The sequence below is a fragment of the Aulonocara sp. 'chitande type north' Nkhata Bay genome, linkage group LG9, assembly GCF_057382095.1.
Source record: "Aulonocara sp. 'chitande type north' Nkhata Bay isolate Kocher_YH1m ecotype deep benthic linkage group LG9, A_spYH_male_GT1.1, whole genome shotgun sequence".
In the NCBI taxonomy this organism is placed as follows: domain Eukaryota; kingdom Metazoa; phylum Chordata; class Actinopteri; order Cichliformes; family Cichlidae; genus Aulonocara; species Aulonocara sp. 'chitande type north' Nkhata Bay.
This window is the reverse complement of record NC_141352.1, coordinates 11,866,194-11,891,915: the sequence shown is the minus strand read 5'-3', so window position 1 is coordinate 11,891,915 and position 25,722 is coordinate 11,866,194. Positions and strand designations below refer to the sequence as shown.

Below are 25,722 nucleotides of genomic sequence, written 5' to 3'. Positions count from 1 at the left end.
TAAAGATAAAAGCTGTAATTAAGTGTTTTGCCATTGATATTTCTTCTTAAAACGTTTTCTCTTAAATTTGAATTTGTGTTCTCCTGAATTTAAAATTGAAACTAATAAATTGGAAATATTATTTTCTCTTAGAATGTTTATTTCTTGTTAATTAGCCACTTTTTCTTTTGATTTTCTATTATTTTTATGATTTTAAACTCAAAAGCTGAAGTTTTTTTCTTTTAATTCCACTCACATTCACCCATAATCTTTTTTTTTATTACATACTGTAATTGTTTACTGAGATGCAAACCTACACGTTCATTTATTGTATTTCTTTAATACATTAACGTTTATCTTCTGTCAAAAATCCACCTTACGTTAAAATTTCCCTCCCGTTACTTGTTTGTACCTCCGCGGCTGCCGTCCCTCGTGTTGCCATAGCGACTCAAACAGTATCTAGTGATGGCGGCCCAAAGTATGTCAGAGCTTTATAAAGCTGTGCGCGCTGAGAGAAAGGTAAAAGTGAATCCGTACGTTTCGCAGTCATTGAAGAAGACGCCGTTAACGGGGTAAGCGTTTACACTTTAAACTCCAATGTAACTTTAGGGCACCAAAAATGAAGATTTTAGTGGTTACAGTTACCGTTTTAAAAGGTGGTATTTAGAATACAGTGCCTTTGTTGAAATAAATGGATTACACTGCGGTACTTTCCTGTTTCATATTGTCGCAGGTCAGGACTGTTTAGGTTTTGTTTGACAGCTATGTTCTGTAGTTCCAGGCGGCAGCGTTACGGTTGCCATGGTTACAGGGTGACGCTCTCTCTCTGCGTGTTTCCTGGGTGAGAGAGCGCCTTTTTGTTGTTGTTGTGCTAAGCTAATAGGCAGAATGCAGAATGTAGCTTCATGGGCAGTGTAGTCCGTGCTGCAGGGAGAATGGACTGCCATACCCGTTATGTGTCTGTGAGCGAGGGAGGGAGAAAAAGGAAATGTACGAGCTGTCATCGAGGAAAAACGGGAGCTGGAAGCATGTAAATATAATAATAACCACTGCTGCCAGGAAGAGTGCCTGACGAGCCCAGTTGTAAGTACGCTATTAAGACTCGACTGTACACTGTGTTCGTGTTTTCCTCCGAAACAATAAGTTCCGTTGGAGCAGCCTTTCAACGCCTCTCTCTGTCTCTGGCTAACAAAGTTCACCCACACAACAAAGTAAAGCTAGTTTTAGGCTACGAGCCCCACACGGACCCCGCCATATTAGTCAGAGGTCCCTTTACTACGGATTCGGAGCCGCGGACCGTCAGTAACAGTAATAAATCACAGCAATAGTACATTCGCGTAGTTTTAAACAGCATATATTAAGTAATCCAAAGTATTCAGAATACGTTACTCTCATCGAGTAACGTAACGGATTACGTTACAGAATACATTTTGGGGCATGTATTCTGTAATCTGTAATGGAATACATTTTTAAAAGTAACCTTCCCAACACTGTATGTATGTATGTATATATACATATATATATATATATATATATATATATATATATATATATATATATATATATATATATATATAAACACCCAGCACGCCCCTGCGGGCGGTTTATCCTTCAAGCTCGGGTCCTCTACCAGAGGCCTGGGAGCTTGAGGGTCCTGCGCAGTATCTTAGCTGTTCCCAGGACTGCGCTCTTCTGGACAGAGATCTCCGATGTTATTCCCAGGATCTGCTGGAGCCACTCGCCTAGCTTGGGAGTCACCGCACCTAGTGCTCCGATTACCACGGGGACCACCGTTACCTTCACCCTCCACATCCTCTCGAGCTCTTCTCTGAGCCCTTGGTATTTCTCCAGCTTCTCGTGTTCCTTCTTCCTGATATTGCTGTCATTCGGAACCGCTACATCGATCACTACGGCCGTCTTCTTCTGTTTGTCTACTACCACTATGTCCGGTTGGTTAGCCACCACCATTTTGTCCGTCTGTATCTGGAAGTCCCACAGGATCTTAGCTCGGTCATTCTCCACCACCCTTGGGGGCATCTCCCATTTTGACCTCGGGACTTCCAGGTTATACTCGGCACAGATGTTCCTGTACACTATGCCGGCCACTTGGTTATGGCGTTCCATGTATGCCTTGCCTGCTAGCATCTTGCACCCTGCTGTTATGTGCTGGATTGTCTCTGGGGCATCTTTACACAGCCTGCACCTGGGGTCTTGCCTGGTGTGATAGACCCCAGCCTCTATGGATCTTGTGCTCAGAGCTTGTTCTTGTGCTGCCATGATTAGTGCCTCTGTGCTGTCTTTCAGTCCAGCTTTGTCCAGCCACTGGTAGGATTTCTGGATATCAGCCACCTCCTCTATCTGCCGGTGGTACATACCGTGCAGGGGCCTGTCCTTCCATGATGGTTCCTCGTCTCCCTCCTCTTTCTTGGGTTTCTGCTGCCTGAGGTATTCACTGAGCACTCGGTCAGTTGGGGCCATCTTCCCAATGTATTCTTGGATGTTCGTTGTCTCATCCTGGACTGTGGTGCTGACACTCACCAGTCCCCGGCCCCCTTCCTTCCGCTTAGCGTACAGCCTCAGGGTGCTGGACTTGGGGTGAAACCCTCCATGCATGGTAAGGAGCTTTCTTGTCTTTATGTCAGTGGCTTCTATCTCCTCCTTTGGCCAGCCTATTACCCCAGCAGGGTACCTGATCACGGGCAGGGCGTACGTGTTGATGGCCCGGATCTTGTTCTTACCATTCAGCTGACTCCTCAGGACTTGCCTGACCCTCTGCAGGTACTTGGTGGTTGCAGCCTTTCTAGCGGCCTCTTCATGGTTCCCATTTGCCTGCAGGATCCCCAGGTACTTGTAACTGTCCTCTATGTCTGCAATGTTGCCTTCTGGTAGTTCAATCCCCTCAGTTCTGACTACCTTCCCTCTCTTTGTTACCATCCGACTACACTTCTCCAGTCCGAACGACATTCCAATGTCATTGCTGTATAACCTGGTAGTGTGGATCAGTGAATCGATGTCTCGTTCACTCTTGGCATACAGCTTGATGTCATCCATGTACAGGAGGTGGCTGACAACGGCTCCGTTTCGTAGTCGGTATCCGTAGCCAGTCTTGTTAATGATCTCACTGAGGGGGTTCAGGCCTATGCAGAACAGCAGTGGGGACAGAGCATCTCCTTGGTAGATCCCGCACTTGATGGTGACTTGTGCTATGGGCTTGGAGTTGGCCTCTAGTGTTGTACGCCACATCCCCATTGAGTTCCTGATGAAGGCTCTTAGGGTCCCATTGATCTTGTACAATTCTAGGCATTCCAGTATCCAGCTGTGGGGCATTGAGTCATAGGCCTTCTTGTAATCAATCCAGGCAGTGCACAGGTTGGTCAGTCTGGTCTTGCAGTCTCAAGACTGCAAGACCAGACATATATATATATATATATATATATATATATATATATATATATATATATATATATATATAATATATATATATATATATATATATATATATATATATATATATATATATATATATATATATATATATATATATATATATATATATATATATATATATAGGGAGAGAGAGAGAGAGAGATTTATAGATTTCAAATATCAGGTTTTTAGAGATCTATTTGGGCCTCACATGGCTGGTTAACTAAACTGAGTGTGACAACCCTGGTTTAAAGATGTGTGTTTTTTCCAATGCATTTTCCATATAAACATTGATTCTCTGCTGGCATGGAAAACTTGTCTGTGTGGCAGGAAGTTCACCCTAAAACTTCCAGGAAATGTCAGACAGGTTCAGAGACTCAGTGACGACGACGTCCTCGCTCTCTGTAAATGTCTCCAACATAACAAGTGTGTTACAGGTGAGCTGGTGGATTCACGTCAACTGATTCAGACAAGGTGTGTTTAACTGTCTTTAACTACGTGTGTGTGTGTGTGTGAGTGACCAGGTCTTGATCTGAGGTACAACAACATAACAAATGAAGGAGTTGAACACCTTGCTAAGCTCCTGCAAGTAGGTAACAAAATGCAATGGGTGGATCATTTTCTGTAAGTAAAATGTTTCATGTTTGATGTATTTCGTGTTTGTTTTCTCTGAGCAGGAGGAGAAATCATCTCTGAGTTGTTTGGATTTAATGTTTAATGACATCCAGGCCAATGGAGCTCAAGTCCTCGCCAGCAGCCTGCAGGTTTAACACTTAATATGTTCTCATATAAACTTTATTCTTACTCTTCCTTTAGGAATTAGGTGCTTAACCCCCCACCCCCACGCCCCATGAACTAAAATGAGCTCGATCCTTGCCAGACTCCTCTACACTCATGAGATCCTTTTAGATTTTAGCAGAATTCATTTACAGTTGGATTTTCATTCCTTTTAATGTGGCTCCAACGTTTCTAATGTGGAAGCCACGTCCCCGCCTGTCGTTCTCTCTGCAGGGTAACAGCACCCTGCTCTCTCTCAGGCTGTCAGGTAACAAGATCGGGAGAGGAGGAGGTTTGGAACTGGCCAGCATGCTGCAGGAGAACTGCGCGCTGCAGGAGCTGGAAGTGGCCGACTGCGACCTGGTAGATGGGCTTCAGTTTTTAAAAAGGTTTGGTGCTGACATCATTCTGTTTCTGAGAGTTTTCTCGATCCCTACAGGACACCAGCAGTATTATAGCGCTCATCATCATGCTGAAGAAAAACAAGGCTCTTTGCTCTGTCGATATCAGCCGCCCGCTGCTCTTCAGCCATCAGGTGCAAACACACACCAGGTATAAAACTCAATGGGAGGCAGACTGAGCTGAGCCAGCTCTTTGTGTCTCAGGAGGAGTGGGCAGTGCACTGCTCTAAGATGCTGGCAGTGAATAGCAGCCTGATGGAGCTCCACCTGGGGAGGATGGGGATGACCGACACTGGGATAGAGCAGCTCACTGAAGGCCTGGGGCGGAACAACAGCCTGCGCTACCTGGACCTGTGCAGGTAGGAAACGAGTCGAGCAGCCAGCAGAGGGCACATTTCCTCCTCTTCATACCATACATTTGTCTTTCTTGGATTTCTGTAGCAACCGTGTGACCCGTGACGGTGCGTTTCATCTCGCCATGATGCTGAAGCAGAACAGGGCCCTGGAGATTTTAGATCTGTCATCCAATCAGATTGGAGATGGTGGAGCTGGGTACCTGAGCAAAGCCATCACCTGTCCGCGCAGCACCCTCAAAGAGTGAGTCCTGCATCAACCCCAGAATCAACCACACTCTTTTGGTAAAGAGGTTGCCCAGTTTTGATACACATGGAGGTTTGCAGCAGAGACAGAATCATGTTTTCTGCTTATTTTAATGACATTTTAATGACTTTAGAAACCAGAAGCCTGATTGTTTGTTTTTTACATTGAGACAAAGTTTACACAGAAGGACTATATAGGGTCTTTTTTAAAGTGACTTTCAGGGATTTAGGATCTCTGAAGAAAAACTATCAATTTTTATTACTTAGAGATTTTTCAACATCTAACAAGGACAGACGAGGACAAAGTTAAATTGACCTGATTTTTGCATAACTTTAAGAATTTGAATGTGAAGAGAAGAAAAGATCCATGAACGTAATGATTCAAAGGGTTCAAATATCTTTGAATGTTTGTGTTTCAATATATTTTTCGGACTGAGGAAAACAGAAAAAAGGTTAAGTATTCTGAAGAGCGTAAGATTATGAAAAAACTACAGATATGAAATATCCAGATTTTAGAGGCCCAGAGAGGTGAAGAGCAAAGCAGCAAACAGAGAAAGCTTTGTAAAGTAAACAGTTTTAGCTTCATCCTTTTTTAATCCTTTAATCTTGACCTGTTGTCACCAACCTGCGCTCTGTGCAAGGCTGTCTGTGTGCAGAAACAACATCACATCAGAGGGTTTGCTGTTGTTGGCTCAGGCTGTGAAATCCAGCTCGACTCTGACTCACATGTACATCTGGGGAAACCACCTGGAGGACCCCGTATGCCAGGTACAGCCCTCAGATGTCTGTTTCATCTTCTCCTCTAACATCCCATCACCCCTCTGACAGATAGACGCTCCCTCCCTGCTTCAGGCCTTCAAGGAGCTGATATCCAGCGGCCGGCTGCATCCAGAACAGACAGATGTAAGCCCCTATGAGGTGGATGGTCACGTGTTCCTCGCTGAGGTCTTCCAGAGTTTGAGGAAACCAGTTTACAACATCGACTGTAATGGTACAGATGTGCCTACAAAGACTGCTGCAAGCCCTGATTCCACCGCACATCATGGACAACTAAAAGATTATTTAAACTGCAAAGATTTAAGTTTATGAAAGTATTTTGTTTGTTCATCACAAACACAATTAGTGGCAATCATTTCTAATATTTTAAGACATTGACTTCTACTACACCTCCTGAAATAATTACATCCATAAACAGACATGCTTGTTGCAGAAGAGAAATGTTCAATGTGTTGTGTGATCTTTCTCAGCAAGCAATATTTTATATTTTAATAAATCTGTTTGAGCAGAGTTTCTGTTGATGCTTAAAAAGCCTTAAAGAGTGCTGAAGTCATTCACAGCAAAAGATTCTTAACCCTCTACTCTACATGTCCATAAGAAACATGTCAGGTTGCTCGTTCAATGCAGTTCTGCCATAAAAGTAGGGATAGGGTCCTATTCATGTGCACATGGTGATCCTGTCAGGGTCCTTGGGGAGTATGAGGTCCCTGTACAGCCGGGGAGAAGTCGGACCTCTTCTTTCTTTGTCATAGATTCTGTTTCTGGTTTTTATGGACACATTCTAGCGATACCAGGTTGTTGAGGGTCTCCACTGTGGTTGTCTTTTTGCAGGCTTCGTGTTAGCTTCATCAGGTGGCGACCTCCAGGGTATACTGGGACAGTATCTGATCTATGTTCCTACCTTCACTTATGGTTACAAGCTCTGGGTACTGACCAAAACAATGACATCACATATAAAACAATGAAAATGGGTTTCCTCTGATGGGTAACTGGGCTCTTTCTTAAAGGTAGGGTGAGCAGCTTGATCGACCAGAGTGAATTTGAGTTACTGCTCTGCCACATTCAAAGGAACCAGTTCTTTGGTTCAAGCATCTGACAAAGGCTTCTGCTGGGAGGAGTGTTTTGGGCATGTCCTACCAGTTGGAGGCCCAGAACAGACTCGCAGGAGGGATTACATCTATTGGCTAGCATGAGAACGCCTTCGCGTTCCCCTGGGTAAGCTGGCAGATTGGGCCCAGACTGCTTGGCAAGAAAGAGAGGGAGAGAAATAGAGGGGGAAGGAGACGGTGAGAAAGGGAGGAAGAAAAAAAGAAAAACAAACAAAACACCTGGATCACCTGTATGGAGAAGAAAAAAAACAGAAGAGAAAACAAACAAAAAAGAGCAACATAATAAATACAGCACCATCACAATAAACTAGCTAACAGTAGATAACAGTAGATACTAAATATTAAATGTTATTGTGCAGCATGTAAGATTGACAGCGCACAATGTGCTTTGAGGCAGCAGCCAAGAAAGGTGTAGTTTGTGTCTGTGAACACCCGTGTGTACACCTGTGTGCATACCTGTGTGCATCAGTACGCATGTATTCCAAAAGTTTCTCCACATAATGATCTGCTAGGGAGTGTGGGGAGCCATAGCCCCGTCCCCCAGGGCATGAAGCGGGCATGGAGGAGATCCAGGCCAGACCCAAGGAGGACCACCGGGGGGTAACCGTGCCACCCTCCTGGGAAGAGCTGAGGAGAGGCCCAAACGAGGGGTCACCCAGCAGCCATGGAGCAGAGGCCAGAGTGGGTTACAGTGACGTGCCCGTGGGGTGCCCTGAGGCCTCTGGGCCTCAGGGCACCCCACCCCAGACCCTGGAGATGTAACCCTTCTCTCTGGGGTGGAGGCAAGCAGACCGCCCCCTTATCTGCAGTAGCAGGGAGGCTCTGCATCCCAGATTCAATGTTTATTCTGTCAATTTATAGTTTAAAGTCACCGAGTGTCAGACGCTGGTCCCACCTTTCATGGTGACATCACCAAAGACAGCCCCGCCTACCTCAGAGCCTCCCCTGTCATGTATTGATCGTGATGATTATGACACCAAGCGTAACGAAGAATGTAAAAGTCTACGACCAGAATGTTTAAATACTTTCTAATTATTAATGAATATAATATTATTATATTAATAATATAATGAATATAATGAATATTATATTCATTATTAATGAATATATTATATATATTTTTTTTTTTTCCAGTGCAGAGGAATGGCAACAAAAGGAAAGACTTCACTGAGTGAAAAAGGATGAAGATCCAATGCAGCTGGTTTCAGGAGATAATGAAAAAGCCTGAACACCTTCTCTACAAAAACAGGGTGAGTTTAATGTTGTGATTGATTAAGTCTTTGAAGATTTGTGTGTTACTTTAATTATAAAGTACTTATATTTTAACTGAACTTACAGCTCCACCTTCAATACTGTCATCCCACACAAACTCACTCACAAGCTGTTAACACTCGGCCTGCACCCCACCCTCTGTGACTGGCTACATGACTTTTTGACTGGCAGGCCCCAGACCGTCAGGATCGGCAACAGGACTTCAGCCCGCATTAGGAAACAGACATCTGAGGGGTGTACCTGGCATACGGGCTCCTCCAGGTGATTTCCCCAGATGTACATGTGAGTCAGAGTCGAGCTGGATTTCTCAGCCTGAGCCAACAACAGCAGACCCTCTGATGTGATGTTGTTTCCGCACACAGACAGCCTTGCACAGAGCGCAGGTTGGTGACAGCAGGTCAAGATTAAAGGATTAAAAAAGGATGAAGCTAAAACTGTTTACTTTACAAAGCTTTCTCTGTTTGCTGCTTTGCTCTTCACCTCTCTGGGCCTCTAAAATCTGGATATTTCATATCTGTAGTTTTTAGTAATTATAATAATGTGGCTATATTTTCTTCTCTAGTGATGTAAACGTTACCAAGCTGGATAAAATCTGCTCATTTTTGTTATCAGGGACCTAAAAATCCTTATTATAGGAGAAATTATTCCCACTTCCTGGTGCTTTGATTCTCTAAAGCAGTGGTGGGGACCTCCACAGACTTGCAGCTACAGCAAGTTTTTATTTTTCGATAAATCACAGAGTGATGGAGCTGTAAAGGCAGGTTTCATCACAGCAGAGGATTTCATTTAATGTGCATTCTTTAGGTTTATATCTGCAACCAGAACTACTCAGACTGCATTGTGAGGCGGCTGTGCACGACCTGCATTTATGTTAAATTAAAGTACTTCATGCGAGCGTGATTTCCCTGTGCGGATATGAATGAAACGCTGTACCGGTGTCCAGCACTGGGGGCCAGTTCCTGATGTCCATCGTGGCCATGGCCTCTTTGGAGCGCAGCAGTTTACAGATGACGGCGGTGGTCATCACACACGCCGAGTGACTCACCTGCACAATTAGAAAGAGAAAGACAGAAGAAGAAATTAAGCTCCCCTTTTTCCCCAGAGGAGATCAGAAGTCATTCAGAGCCATACGAGTCTGCAATTAGCTGGGAGCGAGAGCTTGAGCCCTGGAGGTCTGACTGAAAGAGAAACCGCATCGGTTTAACAGACAAATTAAGAGTCTCACCTCTGACCTCTTAACAGTGGACAGGGTGGTGGAGATGTTCTGAGGGTGAGGCGGTCCTGTGTGGTCTGAGCTCTCCACTGCAAACCTCGGACAGGAACAGAAACTGCAAGACAGACATAAACACTTCTTTTACACACACTTTGATGGCCTAACCTCTGTGTTTTTTACATTCATGTGTTTACGTGTGATGTACATGACTATTGTGCATCTGGCTCAGTGTTTGATATTGTAAAGCAAAGTCAATAACAGCAAAAATTTAATATTTTACTTTTTATTTCTGTCGCCCTCCTGCATCAATCCCAGAATCACCCACACCCTTTACCACATTTGCTTACTTTAGAGACTCCAGACACCAGGAAGTGGGAGAAATTTCTCTTATAATAAGATACGGTAATCTTTCTGACAATAGGTGAGATTGCTTTTAAATATGGAAACGGGGATAGTCACAAGAAGTTTGAGAGGCACAACTCAGACAGAAGAGCAGACAGAGAAAAGCCATGTGGATAGGAGCTACTCTCCCGAGCTAAGGTTAGCCACAGAGGGCATGGATGCAGACGAGCCCAGCCTCCTGAACATCCCGAAAGAGCTTCGTGACTTTAGGAAACACAACAACAAACAATATGCACATATTAGACGAGGGTTAAGAAGAGTTGATGCTAGAATGGAAGAAGCAGAGGGGCGATTCGACGAGACTGAGACGGTGCTACAGTTGTTTATTTTATTCATAAACTTCACTATTTCATTAATTATTTCATGGTTTCTTTGCATCTTCATCTGTAGCAGCGGTCTCCAACCTTTTTTGCGCCACGGACCGGTTTATGCCCGACAATATTTTCACGGACCGGCCTTTAAGGTGTCACGGATAAATACAACAAAATAAAACTAGTACCGGTACCGAAAAAAAGAAGATTTATTCATAACACATGTGAAAAGACCCAGGAAAACCGAGTTAACGACCAAAACGATAACAAAATAACGCTGAAAACCGATAAAAACCTTGAAAACCATACATTTCACACCTGAGACTCTACTCTCGCGGCCCGGTACCAAACGACTCACGGACCGGTACTGGTCCGAGGCCCGGGGGTTGGGGACCACTGAGCTGTAGCACTTACACATCGGTGTATGTTCCTTGTGTTTGCTTACATTAAAATACCAGCACTAATGACCAGAGCATACAAATGCAGCTTTTCATATTTGACAATATATTTTGAAAGCACAAGACAAATCACAAACAGTTTTCAATGTAGGTTTGGTTTTTTATTTTGTTTTATTTTTCAGTTCTTGATTTGATGGTGATGTGATGCTATATTACATGTTTTTAAGATTCAGCTGAATTTAATATTTGTAATATAGCATCAAATCACAACCGTCTCCTCAAGTTGCTTTATACTGTAAGATAGAGACCCTACAGTAGCAGCAAGAAAACCCCAAATATTAATAATCCCTTATGAGCAAGCACTTGGCGACAGTGGGGAGGAAAAACTACCTGTAACAGGCAGAAACCTCCGGCAGAACCAGGCTCAGAAGGGACGGCCATCTGCCTCGGCCGGTGGGGGGTGATGGTAACGATAATACGAGGAGACACGATGAAGAATATTTCTCAGTCTAATTAAAGTCGAATGAAATAGTTTTAAAATAAAATATACCTCAGATGTTAACTCTGAGGCCAGACTGCTTTAAGATTTTAAAAGAGGTATTTGAAAAAAATCAAGATGACAATTTAGTCATCAGTACTGCCTTTAAAGCAGCAGCTGAACGGCTTCTTCAAAGCTTTTAACACTGCTGAAAAAAACCTGGCAAGTTTGGATTTCTTTGGAGGATTCACGAAGCCACCGAGATTCATTGCTATGTGCATCAGAATAGTGTCGTCAAAAGATGAATCTTCTGATATCATTACATTGAAGAACTTGTCTGCAGATCCAAACTCCTCGATAAGGCCTTTAGCTGTGGCCTTGACTAATTTATTCATGTTATTATTAAGAATTTTTAGGTATTCGGTGCATCTATCTTCAGAAAGTACCAAATCTGTCAGATGGTTGACAACTAAGTCTATTTTTCCTCGATCCAGAAGATTTCTGGCATTTTTGTGCAATTTGTGTTTTATTCTCATGACCAGAGAAACGCTAAATTGATTTGAAATTAGCCAATCATCAGGTGACACTGATGTTTCTGACAGCTCTTCCTCTGGGTTTTCAGAGGTTGCTGGCTAACTTTGACCCTCTGTGGGTCCAGAGTGAGACACTAATGCCTGATCACCAATATTCATTGCTAGATGCTTCAGAATAGTGTCGTCAAAAGATGAATCTTCTGACAACATTACATCGAAGAGCTTGTCTGCAGATCCAAACTCCTTGATAAGGCCTTCAGCTGTGGCCTTGACTAATTCAACCCTGTTCATTTTAAGAATTTCCAGGGATTCGGTGCATCTCATTTCAGAAAGTACCAAATCTGTCAGATGGTTGATAACTAACTCTAATTTTTCTGGATCCAGAAGATTTCTGGTATTTTTTTGCAAATTTTGTGCGATTCTTGTGGCTAGAAGAGTACTAAATTGATTGGCAATGAGCTTAGCATGAATTGACACTGATGTTTCTGACAGCTCTTCCTCTGGGTTTTCAGAGGTTGCTGGCTGACTTTGACCCTCTGTGGGTTCAGAGTGAGACACTAATGCCTGATCACCAATATTCATTGCTAGGTGCTTCAGAATAGTGTCGTCAAAAGATGAATCTTCTGATATTACATCGAAGAACTTGTCTGCAGATCCAAACTCCTTGATAAGGCCTTCAGCTGTGGCCTTGACTAATTCAACCCTGTTCATTTTAAGAATTTCCAGGGATTCGGTGCATCTCACTTCAGAAAGTACCAAATCTATCAGATGGTTTATAGCCAAGTCTAATTTTTTTGGATCCAGAAGATTTCTGGTATTTTTGTGCAAATTTTGTGCGATTCTTGTGGCTAGAAGAGTACTAAATTGATTGGCAACAAGTTTAGCATGAATTGACACTGATGTTTCTGACAGCTCTTCCTCTGGGTTTTCAGAGGTTGCTGGCTGACTTTGACCCTCTGTGGGTTCAGAGTGAGACACTAATGCCTGATCACCAATATTCATTGCTAGGTGCTTCAGAATAGTGTCGTCAAAAGATGAATCTTCTGACAACATTACATCGAAGAGCTTGTCTGCAGATCCAAACTCCTTGATAAGACCTTCAGCTGTGGCCTTGACTAATTCAACCCTGTTCATTTTAAGAATTTCCAGGGATTCGGTGCATCTCATTTCAGAAAGTACCAAATCTGTCAGATGGTTGATAACTAACTCTAATTTTTCTGGATCCAGAAGATTTCTGGTATTTTTTTGCAAATTTTGTGCGATTCTTGTGGCTAGAAGAGTACTAAATTGATTGGCAATGAGCTTAGCATGAATTGACACTGATGTTTCTGACAGCTCTTCCTCTGGGTTTTCAGAGGCTGCTGGCTGACTTTGACCCTCTGTGGGTTCAGAGTGAGACACTAATGCCTGATCACCAATATTCATTGCTAGGTGCTTCAGAATAGTGTCGTCAAAAGATGAATCTTCTGACAACATTACATCGAAGAACTTGTCTGCAGATCCAAACTCCTTGATAAGACCTTCAGCTGTGGCCTTGACTAATTCAACCCTGTTCATTTTAAGAATTTCCAGGTTTTCTGTGCATCTCACTTCAGAAAGTACCAAATCTATCAGATGGTTGATAGCCAAGTCTAATTTTTTTGGATCCAGAAGATTTCTGGTATTTTTGTGCAAATTTTGTGCGATTCTTGTGGCTAGAAGAGTACTAAATTGATTGGCAATGAGCTTAGCGTGAATTGACACTGATGTTTCTGACAGCTCTTCCTCTGGGTTTTCAGAGGTTGCTGGCTGACTTTGACCCTCTGTGGGGTCAGTGTCAGAGACTGATGCCTGATCACTGCTTGTATTTAAAACCAGGTCCGGGTCTTCTGCACTCACACAAACTGGCTGATTGGTGAGATCAGTAACTGGACTTGACTGTGATGTAAACAGTCTGTCGCTTGTTTCACCAGCATCTGCTCCAATCATAACTTCTTCCTTTGATGGGGTCAGCACTCTTACTATATCTTCCACGGCACCAGAAATTTTGTCATTTATAATAGTTTGGGTTAAAGTTTCATTCTCCAACCAGAAAAGAAGGTTTTGTAAGAACCTTTCCACTGAATCTTCTACGAGCACATATGGCACCTCAGGAGCAGAGGGTACATTACAGTTACCCTGTGAAGTCTTAGAGAAGTCAGACTCTGAGAGACTTTTACCCATTTGCATCGTGGGGGCTGGATATGTTGACTCGACATGGTCGTACACATTTTCTGTCAACTCCCTTGAAAACATCTCCTTACTTGTCAGGTCAAGGTTTCCTGCCTGGGTTAATTTACTAAACAGTTTATTCAGAACCGGCACAACTGTTGTAAATTTGAGCGGAGAAGAACTTTTAACTGTGGTTTCTAAGGTTGGTGATTTTCTGGGAACTTCTGAGGGATTCATGTGTTCGCTTTTCCTGGAGTCAGCTCTTTCACTCTCAGGGGAGGTTGCCTGTTGTCTCTGAAAGGTCAAAAATCCTTTGCTTTTCTTCACCTGATCTTTCAGCTCACTGTTCATTTTTTGAAATTCCTTTTTAGCAAACCTGAAGAAGTGTTGTTTTACTTCATCTGGTTTTATAATTAGGGCGCATGATGCAAAAAAGTCTTTCACCTTTTTGATCACCAGGTCCACGTCAAAAGCAGGCTTGGGTGAGCTACACTTCTCACTTAATGTGATATCTTCTGCATCAGGATACTGAATGTTTGCAATTAACACATTTACAATGTCAACTGCAGCTTTATCTGCATGATCTTCATCATGTAAATAATTCAGATTGTTGAGGATTGTTTCAACATCACTTTGAGCTTTCTCCTCAGCTTCTGCAAACTCATCACTTTCTTTTTCCTCCACAGGTTGCAGTTCTATGTGACAGTCCTGGTCATCTTTACTTATCTCTCTGTCTGTACTCCACCTCATGAGAGCCATACTTATTTCTTTAATTGTTCCCATCTCAGAGAGCTTCGATTCAAGACTCTCATCACTTGAACTAAAGGAAGTGGGTAAAGCCCCCCTCATGCACAGGCCGCTCAGCTTACCTTTATATTTCTTCAGACATGAGAAAGCATGAGAAACCATGCATCTGAGGTTTTTTATGTTTGTTATTTTTCTGGTGACATAAATAGAATCCGGGTTTTCTGGGACTAGAACCCAACCCGAGTTGACTTTATTTGAGATCTCCTCCTCAATCATCTGTGTCAGCGCCACAGCGCTTTCACACTCCTCATGGGTGACATGAAGAGCAGCAGCAAAGCTGGTTGAGAGAGAGTCTCCCAATACGGGGCTTATTTTTGTCACGGCTAACCTAAGGTATGTCTGGGATGATGCATCATTTAATTGGTCCTGACCTCCTAGAAGTAACGTTTTTATGGTGCTTGCACTAACTGACTGAATGACATCAGTAATCATATCAGCCAGTGCTACTTGGACATCAGAGTCCCAGATCCCATTTTCTATCAAGCGCCACTGTAATCCAGAGAGCCTATCGAAACACCCGCTGATAGCAGGTGAAAAAGGCTCTGAATTAATGCGGGTAGGGGTTCTAACACTGGATACAGACATTGTCAATGACCTAATTTCGCTACAATTACTTTGGAAATCCGTTTTCAGAAAGCTTTCAGAAAGGGAAGATCGCGGTCTGTACATTTAACGCACGACAACTAAAATGCAAAATGCAAGATTCAGGTCCCGCTGTTTCACCCCTATTTATAGACTCGAGTGGAGGTCACGTGCTGCAAGATCAAAGGCACGTACTGTGACATCAAAGCAGAAAGGAACTGAGCTGTGTGACGTCATGCCGCGAGCGTTCACCTACATGCACGTGCACACGTGAGCGATCACTAATAAATCACAGACGCATCAACGTCGGTGTTGTCAAACTTTCAATCATACCTGCAGCCAGTTCTTTGAAGCTCTCAAATGGGTTGAATGGCGGCTGTTTTCCACCATCATCGCAGAGCATTCCTCCAGCAGGTCCAACGCCTGATTCAACAAAACCCGCGACTCCGGCAGCTGTGCTCCGAAGCAGTTTGCTAATGTGATGCTAACTAGCTAATGTGATGCTAACTAGCTAAAGAATCCTAACAGGTACTTAAAAAACAAAGGGGACGAAGGAGGAGGAGGAGAAGTGGAGACAGCGACCTGACTGACTGGTTCATCTGAGGCTCTCAGTGGTTCCCTGTCTCAGCGAGATTCACAACACTTCTTGCAACAAACTCCCGTAACCATGGTTACAGGAGGACGCTCTGTTTGTGGCAGTCATTATCACAGTATGACTCACAAAGAGACGTTAATAAATATTAATTCATGCAATTTAAACACATTTTTTATTTTACTAATGAGGTGTATAATGGTTTAATATGGCACGACACCCTCGCTGATGTTGATGCCTAGGAATCTGAAGCAGCTGACTCTCCACCTCTGCTACTGCTGCTCTCCTGTAACCCACGATGAGCTCCTTGGTTTTGTTGATGTTAAGCACCAGGTTGTTGTCACGGCACCGTGATGTCACGCCCCTCACCTCTGTCCTGCATGACGTCTCATCTCCATCAGAAATGCATTCAATGAGAAGATTAGACTTTATTGATCGACGGCAGGAAAATTTGTGTGTTACCTCAGCTCAGGTAGAGATAGCAGAAGAAAATCCAAAAATCCAAATAAAATATAAACAACTACAAAATAAATAAGATAATACACTATATACAACAGTAGCATACACAGTATGTGACTATGGATAGAGTGTTGTGGAAATGCAAGAAATACATTTAATTATTCTTACATTACTATTACTATTTAAGCAATAGATATCTAAAAGTATCTATAAGTATAGACATGTACTTGCACACACATCTACACACTAAATATACACATGTATACATATACATACACATATACCTGCACACCAGGTAAATGTCCAGTGACTCATGACAGCGTGATTGAGGAGTTATAGAGTCTAACTGCTGTTGGGATCAATGATCTGTGAAAGCGCTCCTTCCTGCAGTGAGGCTGTTTTGGTCTCTGACAAGGATCTGCTCAGCTCACAGACTCATGCAGAGGATGATGTGGGTTGTTCGTGATGGATGTCAGCTTTACTAGCATTTTTAGCACACGATCAAAGTTTCTGTGGATGCTTGAAAAATCTTGAACGTTGAATTCACTGAAGGTTTTAAAAATAATGCTGTAATCAGTTTCGTTACAGTTGCAGTGTTGTCTTCTGCTACTGTAGGCCACAGCAGCAGACGACAACACAGGTTGAGTAAGTGGGAGTGGGTGTTTTCAGACACAGAAGAACAACTTTAGATTAATCAAATAAAAATGTATTCAGTCAGCTTTCCAAATGTGAATGTTTCAGTTGTCTGTGAGTAGGAACTCAACTCTAATAAACTATAAGTTTATTTAACTATAAAAATAGTATGCTTGTTTGCAAAACGTGATGTGCTTCTGCATCTTCACAGAGTTTCTCTCAGTTTGTGGTCGAGAGTCCTCCAAATGTAAGCATCGAACCAGAGCTAGAATTTGGCTGCTTAATCTTTATTTCACTTCCTGGATGCTGTTTCTGTTTTCCATCAGGGTCGTTCTCATGCTTTCTATTCTGATGTAAAGTAACTGGAGGAAAGCAGCTCCCCAGAACAACGATTTGTCTCCAGACATTGGCCACCTCCACCATAGCAGATAACCAGGAGTGCTCCAAGGATCAGGAAACACTGGGGACTTGAAAAAAATGCAAAAATTATTTCAGATTAAAGTTAATATAAAACGTCAAACACTGTGTGCTTCCTAGTCAGTGAGATTTAAATTTGATCCCTCTTTGTTTATTGTATGTTGTATGTTTATTATTAAACATACTTCACCAATGTACGGTGCAGTTAAATGACATCAGTCAAGTACAAAACCACATATCAGACAAGCAAACCATTGAATCAACACGAATCACTTAATAATGGAAAAATAAAGGTGTGTTTGGTGTCACAGGTGATTGGAAGTCAGAGATGAGTCTGACAAAGAAGCAGAAAAACATCTCAATGAGCCATAACTAGAGGTGCATGTAACTACAGGTGCATGTATATCAAATCTTACATTGTAATGTTAAAACCAAAACCTTTTCCTAACACAGAATTTATTTTAAGTGGTAGTGCTAGTCTTTTAAGCAGAAGCATATTAAAAGCAGTCATACCAAATACTGACTTTCAAGCTTTTTAAAATTGTATAAGCTTTGTTTTTAGTATTTATACTATATTGCATGCATGTTCCCATTTTATAATAAATCAATTTTAGGTTCCTCTTGTTCCGTAACTCACAGCTTTTGTCACTACAGGAGCAAAGGGGTGTAACCCAGCTGATACCTCGGTGCTCTGATGACACCAACAGAAGTCACTCAGCCCCCGTAAACAGAGATAAACCACACAGTTTATCCCTGTGGAAAGAAAATTACCACCATGAAGCAGCCAAAAAGACGACAACAAAGTTACAGTGGGGACAGACCCTTTAGCTGTGATCAGTGTGGGAAGTCTTTTAATCAAATTAGTCACTTAAAAACACATCAGCTCATCCATGCTGGAGTTAGACCACTCAGCTGTAGCGAGTGTGGAAAGTCTCAGACTGTGACAAGCGAATCCCCTACACGACCACATAGTTCGCTCTTTCTAACAGTTCTTTATCTGGTTGCTCGTTCGTACAATACTCGGTTGCTTTTCAGCTGCAACCCCACTCACAACAACCTCAGGTCCCGACACGTCTTATGCAGGGGAGGCGTGATGAACTGATGGAGCTGCAGTCTGTCAGCCTCCCCTGTAGCTGCGCCACAAACCAGTCCCCGCTGCACAGACCCTATCTGGGAAACTGGTTCCAGAGCCTGAGCATTGTGTTGAAGCAGTATCTCTGATTCTGTTCTGATGTCCCGATTGTAATCAAACTGCAACGAAAAGCATTAAACCGTCTGTCAGCTGAGTTGTTGTGGCATGAATGTTCATCATGAATTGTTGAAAAATTGTAGCAACAAAGTCTTTTAAGTATTTTTGTAATGGCTGAACGCAGTTTTTGCACAATTGGAAACGAGTGGGAGATGTAACAAAGGTGAATCTTTATTTAGGCTGTTGTCTGACTGCAGAATTACAAAGTCCAAGTGCAGAATGATAAAGTTCATGAGATTAAAAAGCAAATTAATTCCACTGTCCTTCATAAACAGAAGACACCACCATTTAAACACAGAAAGCCAACAAAACAGGTGAAGATGATCAATGACAATGAGAGAGGAGAGGGACGTAAAACTAAACATGAAATGTTTCTGACAGTTGACCGCCAAAATAAAATGGGACATATCCGGTGTGAATATCGAACTCAACAGGGAAACAGACACAGGGATAAACCCCACGGAATAAAGACTCCAAACATGCTCAAGAACAAAAGAAGAGTATTAAACGATACCGTAAACACCTAACAAAGAGTTCAACATTGTAAAACTCAAGGTCAGTCCCAGAGGACCCATCCCAGCTGGTCACATTGTACAAATGTTTGGACAAATTTACTTGTAATCAGAAGGTTTTTCAGACCTGATTGCGTTTTTCTTCCCTAGTGCTCTTTTGAAATCTCTCTGATGATTTTTAATTTGAGATCAGATAACTCAGGCTTTCTGCTCCCTACTCCTCAGGCTGACTCTCTTCTAGGCTCTCCTGACTGTTCCCTTTACATGCTGATGATGTGTCTTGTAAATCTGGATCCCATTCCAGCAGGACGCTCCTCTTCTTCAGACAGTACCTCAGCTGCTCTCTCTCCTGACAGTCAGCTGTCCACCTCTGCATGGCCAGTCGAACCAGCGCCGGCATTTGAGGCAGAGCTCGGAGCAGAGCGGGCAGCCAGGCTGAGCACGGAGCAGAGGTTGAAGGTCGCAAACTGACATCCACGTCTTCCAGAGAGCCCAGACCTCCTGCTGCAAACAGACTGCACCAACCGTTGTCTCCCACCAAGCTGTTGTAGGACAGATCCAGTGCACGGAGTGAGGAGAGACAGCCCCGTCTGCACACGGCAGCTGCACAGAGGAAGAGGACCCATTGATAACTGATCACTTTATGCCTGTTCACTTGACTGTTTTGTTCACAATGTTTCTGATGGAGACAAAAATAACACCGAATAGTTTCATTGTTGTGTTTTATACGACAGCTACAGATGCTGGCAGCATGAAATAAATGAAAGAAATATCAATTTCCTTCAGGCTTTACTTGTCTTAATATACATTTATGTAGCCTAATGATCCACTACAGACCAAAAAAGAAAAAGTATAATGTCATTGTGTGTTAGTTACCCAGATGTTGCATGTCATCAGTGGTGAGCTCGCAGCTGCAAAGACGGAGCTCGCTGACGACTGATGGCTGCAGAGCATCCAGCAGGAGCGCCAAGTGACCACCAACCACTTTACACCAGGAAATATCCACCGTACGCAGATAGGACACTGCCAGGGCTGATGCATAAACACAAAGTTTTCACCATTTCAGGCTAGAGGGTGGAAGAGGTATTCAGGGAGAATGACTTGAAGGAAAACTTCTACAACTAAACAAGTGTGTGTGTGTGTGTGTGTGTGTGTGTGTGTGTGTGTGTGTGTGTGTGTGTGTTACCCAGAGCAGTGAAGGACTCGTTGCTCATGTAGCAGCTGTTGAATGGCAGCCGCCTCATTTGTGTCACAGGGAGGGCGGAGACCAGCGAGTGGACCACACCTCCCACTTCCTTATTGGATGACACATCAAGCTCCGTCAGTGCAGTGAGAGAGGGCAGCACCTGGACTGAAAAACAACGAGTCACATGACTGCTGCAGCGTGCATGCGATTAGTGTCCAGCGTGTGAGATTCGTAGCAACTCACTCAGAGCTTCTAGATCATCTCGCGTGAGGCAACACAGGTGGAGGTCGAGTCTCTCCAGGTGTGTGACGTGAGCCAGGTGAAAGGTGAGGCGGCTCAGTCCACCAGCTAGAAGTTTGTTACAGGACAGGTCCAGCTCTCCCACAGAGGGGAGGCAACGGAGTGAACCACCTGCAGGACAACCAGAGGTGTGTTTTTTTTAATTTACCCCTCCGAGACTCTTATAGGACATAAAACAAAAGTAGCAATAAAAAGGAAAAATTCAGAGATCTTTGTACCGAGAGCATCAAGGCTGTCAGGCGTTAGACCGCAGGCCTGCAGTCGAAGCGTGGTGAGGGAGGTGGCGTGAGAGAGAGAGCTGACCAATTCCCTGAAGCCACCAGTGTCCACTTCCTGTGTGAGCTGAGCATTACAAGAGACGTCCAGCACACAGAGTCTGGGCAGAGCAGCCACCATTCCTCCTGAGAGATTTATGAACAGGAAAACCTCATCCATACAAATGTATCAACGAAGAGACAGCAAAAAAACAGACAAGAACATAATAAAACACCAACTGACAGCCCTGTTAAAATGGATCCAAACTGCTGCTCCTTATGTTCTCTTCTATAATATAACTATACTATACATCTAACTAATAATGAGGTCGGTGCAGGCAAACTAATCTTCAGCCCGCTTTAGACACTCAGATTCAGTCTTTTTACCCTTGAGTCTTTATCATCTCACAGAGAGAGGATATTCCTTATATGGTCATCGTTACCTCATAAAGTAAACAGAGTTCAGATAAATTAGCTAAAGCTATCCTCTCAAGACAGAATTTTTTTCTGTGAGTTAGTTTGAAATTTCTCTGTGAGCCAGTAAATCAAGATGAATGATCAAAGCTGTAAAACTGAGGGCTTATGCGCAGTGGATGAACTGTAGGGGTGAAGCACAGCCCAATATAAGATAAAGTAGGATTATTTTGAATATAAATCATGAAAAGCTACTCTATTCTATTCTACTTGAGGAATAAAACTATGGAGCTCAAGATGTGCTCCATAGATTTGAAGTTACTACCCAGCACTGTAGCATCGGCCGCAGTGAGCTGACAGGCCACCAGGTGGAGCTCCCTCAGTGATGGGTGAAGGTTCCCCAGCAGGCCTTGCAGACCACCGCCCCCAACGCCGCTGTTCCAGGACAAATCAAGAACTTCCAGAGCAGGGATGTAGCTGAGAGCTTCACCTGCACAAAACACGGAAAAATCCAACGACATGTGATCAGACAAAAGTTTTTCTGTCAAGACAAGAGTGTGAACCATTCAGCAAAGCCTCATGGGAGCTGTAGTGAGGAAGGAAATCAAGCAAAAATAACTTGATTGCATAAAGAGATTGTTCTGTTATAGCTATAAATAAGAATAAATAAAGCAGAGTGTCTGCACTGAAGATCCCACCAAGAGCAACGACGTCTTCGCCATTTAGCCTGCAGCTGCAGAGCCTCAGCGTCCTGACCTCGCCCACGTGTTGCAGATGAGACGTCAGAGCCGTCAGGGATCCACCGATCAACTCGTTCCAGGAGATGTCCATCTCTTCCACCTGGGGGAGGAACTGCAGCAACGTTGCTGAGAAGAAACGGCAAGAAAAACATCTGTCTGCCTTTCTGCCAGCTGACGCCTTACAATGAAGTCACATTACTTTATTCAGACTTAATTTCAGATGCTCCGCCTCTTGAAATGAAGCTGCATCATTGTGTTTGTGCCTTTGGGCGTATTTTTAATGCAGTTATCTGACAGATACCATGTCTGTCTTGTGTGACAGGTATGTGCGTTTTTGTACCAAGCTCCAGGAGGTCTGTAGCCGTCAGATCACAGTGAGCCAAACTGAGGCTCCTGCTGTCGGCTTTCTTCCCGAGTCTCTTCAAGAAAACACACACTCGACCCCAGCCGACGTCCCGCTCACTCTCTGCTGACGCTGCAAAGCCTGAAACACACGATACACACCCACAGGGCTTAGCATGTCACTGTAAACTGATTTTCCACAGTAAACTGTATTTTCTTGAGCTCTGTATTTTGTTTCTGAACCTCTGATTTTATCCACCTTTTTAAAAAAAAATAAAGCAACCTCTTTACGCTTTCCTCTCTAAAAACTAGGACATGTTTGAAATACTAGGATTTTTCTTTCTTTCTCTCTTTTAAATGATCTTTTAAGTCACTTTCTCTTAAAAAGACTGCAGTACTGTGAATACAGAATGGTTGCTTCTCCTAAACAGACTGGTTCTTATACAGCTTTTCTAGTTGAGCAATTAAAGTGCGTCATTTTTTTCTTCACGTAAAGGCTTTCTATCTGACATTTACACTCCAATGGATGCAATCGGAGAGCAGCTTGGGGTTAGCATCTATCCCGAGGATATTTGGCATGCAGACCGGAGCAGTCAGGGCTCAAACCACCAACCTTCTGATTAGTAGATGTCCTGCTCTACCTTTTGACCTACAGCTGCCCCAGACTCCTGGGGCCCTCAGTGTAACCTTGAACTAAACACCCATTAAAAAAAAATCTAAGTTAAAATCTCGTGCTGCTTTGAACAGTACAAACCTGAGTTCGGTCCTCTGTCCTCTTTCATCTCCGATTCTCCGTCCTCGGGGATCCCCGGCCGGTCCGAAGTCCACGACAGGAAGCGTCCTAACGGCTTCCTGTCTGAGGCCGTGCGCTTCCTGCGGATCTGACTCATGATCACATCAAGTGGGGAACCTTTCCACCTGCTGCCACTGCCGTCCCGCCCCCGCTGACCATCTAATCAATGATAGGAGGAGAGAAAAGTTTAGTCTCGTCAAAAGTCACAGTTTGACATCTGAGATTATTTAAGGGATGAGCGATGGATGGGGTTAGCTATAAATCCTGTGGTGTATGGACTGGTTCAAGCTACATACCTGTCCCTATAAAAACACTGAACTGCCTCTTCAGATACCAAATTAAATTACCAATTAAAAACAAAGAGAAATCATCATCATTACAGTGGTTTTGATTCATATGTGCATATTTACAGGTTTATTAAATTATAATCAATGTGAAAATATCTATTTATGACTTGCAGGGACAGAAGGTAGAGACTTATTCTGTTCTTCCTTATTTTCTGTCACATGTATCCTGTTCCTGTGCTAAACCTGCTGACAAAGAGGTCGGTGTGTGTAAAGTAACACCTGAGGGCCAAAAGTTCACACTGATCCAAAAACACTCAGTTTTGCACAGTTTTTTCAACTCTCTCTCTGTATGATGTAATAGAGAGGAGATATGCAGATACAGAAGCTTCACCCATTTCCAGCTTACGAGCAGGAGCCAATCAGAAGTAAGCTGACTTGAAGGGGGAGGGGTTTAATTGGTTTTGTTATAGATAGGCAATGAACTGATGCGGTTCACCAAAGCCCAGTAAAGGCTAAAGAAGGGTTATTTTGAGCTGCCAGTCATGCCAAACTACTCTAGTATAGTGGAATAAAAAATTGTGCTGGAAGCAGAATTGGTCCAACTTAAAGAAGAAGTAAGAACAAGTAAAAACAGGGATACTGAAATATGCAGCGTGGTGCAGGTGTGCAAGTGTTTGAATGCACTACCCGCGTATATGAGCCTCTTCACTAAGGTTTCAGTTGCTGTCTTATTTGCTCCTTTAGGAGTCCCCACAGAGGATCTGGATATCCGCTGGTTTTACTTTAGATATGTAAGTTTAATTTGATGCTGAATTTTTTTGTAGTAGAGCTGAAGGATTATGACTTTGACTTAGTACAGAATCTACCACTGCTACTTGTTTCTATACTAAAACAGTTAATCGATACAAAAACTGCAGACACTTTTCATGCAGTGCGTGTGTAGTGGAGCACAGAGCTCACTATTTAAAAGAACACATGAATGAATATCTTTATTTTCATTGTCGCTTGAACAGCTAATTTAAAACAAACATGCTGCCTCCAACTCGTAATCCTGGGAAAGCACCTGGTTAACATAGTGTTGAAACAAGGTGTTACTATACTGCTTAGAAAAAGGCCGCAAATGGCCTGAAATGGTCAGAGTACTGAGATTAAACATTAACCTGTTGGTAATTAGCTATACCTTCCTGTATTACAGGTCCTGTTAAACTAGTCAATGCTTAAAACTTTAGCATATAAAAATAACCCTGCAGTGAAATTAGAGCCATGAAAAACCTTTATTTTCAAGCTAGTTTAGGTTTTTGAATCAGCAGCAATAAAAGATGGATTCAGAGGAAGAATTATAAGCTTTCAGGATAAAAATCAGGGTTTGTAGTTTAATTGTTGATGTACTGAACAGCAGAAGTCCTCTTACCTGCAGACTCCATAATCTGAAGACAAAACACAAACTATTGAAGATATATATCGGGTGTGTTTTTATGAGTCAGTCGCGACTCGCTGACGGTCAGTTTGGAGAAAAACATAACAAGAAAAAACAAACAAACAAACGACTCTCCCTAAACTCTGCACCGAGTCTGAATCACCCCCGCAGGATCCATAAAGTCCAAGAATTCAGCGTTTTCCTCAATCACTCCTTCTACTCCTCTCTGAGCGGAGACGGAGAGACTGCCACCTGCGTGACGTCACGTCCCGTGCTCGTCAGGTGGATCAACCCGGAAGCGCGACACCACCTTCAGTAAATTGTTGCCATAGAAGCCATTAAAATGCAAATATTTATACACGGTTATAAGACCGTGGAGGTCAGTTTGAGAATATTTTGAAAATAAAACATACAATACAAAAATATAAACATTTAAAATTTTAAAAGGGAGTTTGTTCAAGTTCAAAAACTACTTCAAAAGCTACTGAAAATAAATCCATACTGGGTCATAGAGGTGTATGTTAATATATTCGTATATGCTGATATCTATCTTTTGCTATGTGGTCACATTAAAAAAAAAAGTTGTCGTTTAGAAGAATTATTAAAGCCGAATTAACCATAAACAGATTTTTTTTTTTTAATCTGCAACACGACGTGTGCAGAAAAGTATCACTGAACTACTGCTAACCTTAAACAAAAAAAAAATCTTTAAAACGTAAAGATTCTTAGGCGAGGTCTGAGCGTCCCATGATGCATTGCCTCAATACGGCATTGCACATCGCCTCCTAATTATTTAAAAGTAATTCATCATTGTATGGAATATACTACTGTTAGGTTTTAAAGGGTAATTTAAGCAATTCTAACGATCTGTAG

General features: G+C 42.8%; 2 protein-coding genes and 1 long non-coding RNA gene across 9 annotated transcripts; 1 reads left to right on the top strand and 2 right to left on the bottom strand.

The window, feature by feature from the left end:
* The first annotated feature begins 111 nt into the window (after window positions 1–111).
* On the top strand, window positions 112–8,736 carry lrrc34 (leucine rich repeat containing 34). 4 transcript variants are annotated; one of them, XR_015131001.1, is made up of 12 exons: window positions 112–551; window positions 3,736–3,842; window positions 3,930–3,994; window positions 4,083–4,169; window positions 4,417–4,545; window positions 4,622–4,717; window positions 4,788–4,942; window positions 5,025–5,180; window positions 5,824–5,950; window positions 6,035–6,173; window positions 8,203–8,318; window positions 8,512–8,736. XR_015131001.1 is itself a non-coding variant. In XM_086305846.1 (11 exons), the coding sequence occupies exons 1-11, from the start codon at window positions 445–447 to the stop codon at window positions 8,241–8,243; spliced, it is 1,209 nt and encodes a 402-aa protein (XP_086161972.1). In that variant the 5' UTR covers window positions 112–444; the 3' UTR covers window positions 8,244–8,329. The 4 variants fall into 4 exon arrangements, 3 of the variants coding, with proteins under 3 accessions (XP_086161972.1, XP_086161970.1, XP_086161969.1); XM_086305846.1 differs by lacking the exon at window positions 8,512–8,736 and having other exon boundaries at window positions 8,203–8,329; XM_086305844.1 differs by lacking the exons at window positions 8,203–8,318; window positions 8,512–8,736 and having other exon boundaries at window positions 4,791–4,942; window positions 6,035–6,469.
* On the bottom strand, window positions 6,241–16,024 carry LOC147321729 (uncharacterized). Of its 4 annotated transcripts, none has more exons than XR_015131006.1 (4): window positions 15,588–16,024; window positions 9,566–9,668; window positions 7,525–9,385; window positions 6,241–7,296 (listed from the first exon to the last, which is right to left on the bottom strand). It is a non-coding gene; the product is annotated as an uncharacterized LOC147321729 (long non-coding RNA). The 4 variants fall into 4 exon arrangements; XR_015131007.1 differs by having other exon boundaries at window positions 6,241–7,695; window positions 8,581–9,385; XR_015131008.1 differs by having other exon boundaries at window positions 6,241–9,385; window positions 9,573–9,668; window positions 15,588–16,022.
* Window positions 16,025–18,759: 2,735 nt separating this feature from the next.
* On the bottom strand, window positions 18,760–25,495 carry lrrc31 (leucine rich repeat containing 31). Its single transcript, XM_086305891.1, has 10 exons — window positions 24,844–25,495; window positions 23,107–23,304; window positions 22,351–22,494; window positions 21,969–22,136; window positions 21,596–21,760; window positions 20,821–21,003; window positions 20,546–20,713; window positions 20,303–20,467; window positions 19,993–20,148; window positions 18,760–19,719 (listed from the first exon to the last, which is right to left on the bottom strand). Exons 1-10 carry the CDS (start codon window positions 24,854–24,856, stop codon window positions 19,331–19,333), a joined length of 1,749 nt encoding a protein of 582 aa, XP_086162017.1. The 5' UTR covers window positions 24,857–25,495; the 3' UTR covers window positions 18,760–19,330.
* Window positions 25,496–25,722: the final 227 nt, after the last annotated feature.

Excerpts from the sequence above, each read along its gene's own strand:
- lrrc34 (XM_086305843.1), top strand. The coding sequence starts at position 445 with ATGGCGGCCCAAAGTATGTCAGAGCTTTATAAAGCTGTGCGCGCTGAG. Across the intron at positions 552-3,735 it reads AAGAAGACGCCGTTAACGGG|GAAGTTCACCCTAAAACTTC; the intron begins GTAAGCGTTTAC and ends TCTGTGTGGCAG. Across the intron at positions 4,546-4,621 it reads AAGTGGCCGACTGCGACCTG|GACACCAGCAGTATTATAGC; the intron begins GTAGATGGGCTT and ends CGATCCCTACAG.
- lrrc31 (XM_086305891.1), bottom strand. Across the intron at positions 21,761-21,968 it reads CGAAGACGTCGTTGCTCTTG|GTGAAGCTCTCAGCTACATC; the intron begins GTGGGATCTTCA and ends TGTTTTGTGCAG. Across the intron at positions 20,149-20,302 it reads CGAGTCCTTCACTGCTCTGG|CCCTGGCAGTGTCCTATCTG; the intron begins GTAACACACACA and ends TTTATGCATCAG.